Below are 2360 nucleotides of genomic sequence, written 5' to 3'. Positions count from 1 at the left end.
GTGTGAGCATGACGCCATTCTTCGACGGATAACCATCTTTCTTTCGATTTTCCACTCAATCTCCCTGCAATTGTATATATCTTTTAATGAGAACTGCAAAATGGTTAATTAAATTTATATATACGTATATATATTTTTGGAAAATACAATAAATTTAAAATTACCTATTTGGTTGAATATAGTCGGGATATCACAACCATCAACTTGATTAAATTGAAACATCATCTCATCTTCATCCCCATACCGAGAAGAACTCTTGGCTTTTGTCTTGATATGTGGCTCAAAATAGAAATTTGTGAAGTACGTAATATCTTCGTTAACATACTGCTTCACGATTGCCCCTTCCGGTTTGTTCTTGTTTTTCACCACCTCCAATAAGGCAAATCCCAGATTATGCTTCTTTTGTACCAATTATGTGTTTCTCCATATTCACATGGTTTGCGATGACCATTTCCACCACAATCAATGGTTTTATCCAAACCATGAATGCTTTCAATCCGCTCCCACAATATCTCTTCGCCCGTCAAAAGAAGAGGAGGTGAATCTGTCACAATCTTATTCTTCCTGAAATTTATTTTGTTCCGTCTCCATGGATGATCTAGCGATAGAAACCTGCGATGATAGTCAAACCAACATGATTTCCTTCCATGTCTCAACTGAAATGATTGTATATCGTCCATACAATACGGACATGCCAATCTTCCATGAGTACTCCATCCCGATAACATTCCATAAGCCGGAAAATCGCTTATAGTCCACATCAAAACAGCCTTCAACCTGAAATTCTCTTTCTGTGAGGCATCGTATGCATCAATTCCACAATGCCACGACTCAAGTAATTCTTCGATCAAAGGCTGAAGAAAAATGTCAAAACTTTTCTTCGGATGCTCCGGTCCCGGAATCAAAACCGTCAAGAACAAGAACTCTTTTTTCAGACACATATCTGGAGGTAAGTTATAAGGAGACATAACAATAGGCCACAGCGAATATTGTTTGCCCGATTGACCATACGGTGCAAACCCATCTGTGCATAAACATAGATAAACATTTCTATGTTCTGATGCAAAGTTCGGATATACCTCGTTAAAATTCTTCCATGCATCACCGTCAGATGGATGACTCATGTTCTCAGGATCTGATGTATGTTCAGCATGCCACCGCATATGTGAAGCTAATTGATGAGATTCATACAATCTTCGCAGACGATCTTTAATCGGTAGATAAAACATCCTTTTGTAAGGAACACGGTTGCGTTGACCAGATTTTTTCGCCTTGTATCTTTCAGCTCCACAAAATCGACAGTTGTCCAACTGGTTAGATTCTTTCCAAAATATCATACAGTTGTTAGGACATACATCGATTTTTATCGATTCCATTCCCAACGATCCCATCAGTTTAGACATATCATAATACGAATCTGGAGCATTATTACCTTGGGGAAGATAATCATTCAGCATCTGACAAACTTCATTCATGCAGTTCTCTGTAAGATTATAACTCGTCTTCATCCCCATCAATCTAGCAGAAGCCGATAGTTGAGAAAGCCCTTCTTTACAACCATCATAAATAGGTTGGTTTGCAGCCTCTAATAGATCGAAAAACTTTTTCGATGCCTCATTCATCGGATCTTCTGTAACCTGATCATTATATTGAGATGGAAATGCATCTTGAACCATCTCAATATATGAATTTGGCTGATCATAGACATCAGTATTTCTCACAGATATATTCTCATCAGAAATTTGAAACGTCTCACCATGATAAACCCAGACGTAATAGTTAGAGACAAAACCTTTTTTCCATAGATGTCTCATCACAACTTCTGGAACTTCTTCCCTCTCGTTTTTACATCTTCGGCACGGACAATATATCTTTCCTCTCTGAAGAAAAATATGTTGATTTGTTGCAAACTCCAAAAAATTAGTCAATCCTTCTTCGTAATGCGTAGATACATTACCCGTAGAAGGATTTACTCTTTCGTACATCCATTTTCTTGAGTAATAAATATTGTTATTACTCGATGCCATTTTTTGAATTTTTTTTTTCGGGTGCAAGAGTGTATGAGTGTGGCGTGTGGTTTAAAGGAAATAGAGTGACGCAATTGCGTCACTAAATAAAAAAAATAGTGACACAATTTCGTCACTATTAATGACGCAATTTCGTCACAAAAGTTTTTGTGACGAAATTGCGTCAGTATAATATAATGACGCAATTGCGTCACCAAATGGTGACGAAAGGGTGACGAACGGGTGACGATATTTCCGCGCGTTATTTGGCGACGCAATTTTGCGTCATCACTGCGTCACCATTGGGTGACGCTGTAGATTGCGTCACAAAAGCGTCACTATTTAGTGACGCTC

At 38.1% G+C, this 2360-nt stretch overlaps 1 protein-coding gene across 1 annotated transcript; it reads right to left on the bottom strand.

Annotated features, from left to right (window-relative positions):
• Positions 1–362: 362 nt before the first annotated feature.
• On the bottom strand, positions 363–1814 carry LOC104821593. Its single transcript, XM_010552510.1, has one exon. The coding sequence runs from the start codon at positions 1812–1814 to the stop codon at positions 363–365; it is 1452 nt and encodes a 483-aa protein (XP_010550812.1).
• Positions 1815–2360: the final 546 nt, after the last annotated feature.

The sequence above is a fragment of the Tarenaya hassleriana genome, unplaced genomic scaffold (genome assembly GCF_000463585.1).
Source record: "Tarenaya hassleriana unplaced genomic scaffold, ASM46358v1 Cleome334, whole genome shotgun sequence".
Taxonomy (NCBI): Eukaryota; Viridiplantae; Streptophyta; class Magnoliopsida; order Brassicales; family Cleomaceae; genus Tarenaya; species Tarenaya hassleriana.
The sequence above is the reverse complement of the archived record's forward strand: the minus strand, read 5'-3'. Positions and strand labels throughout refer to the sequence as shown.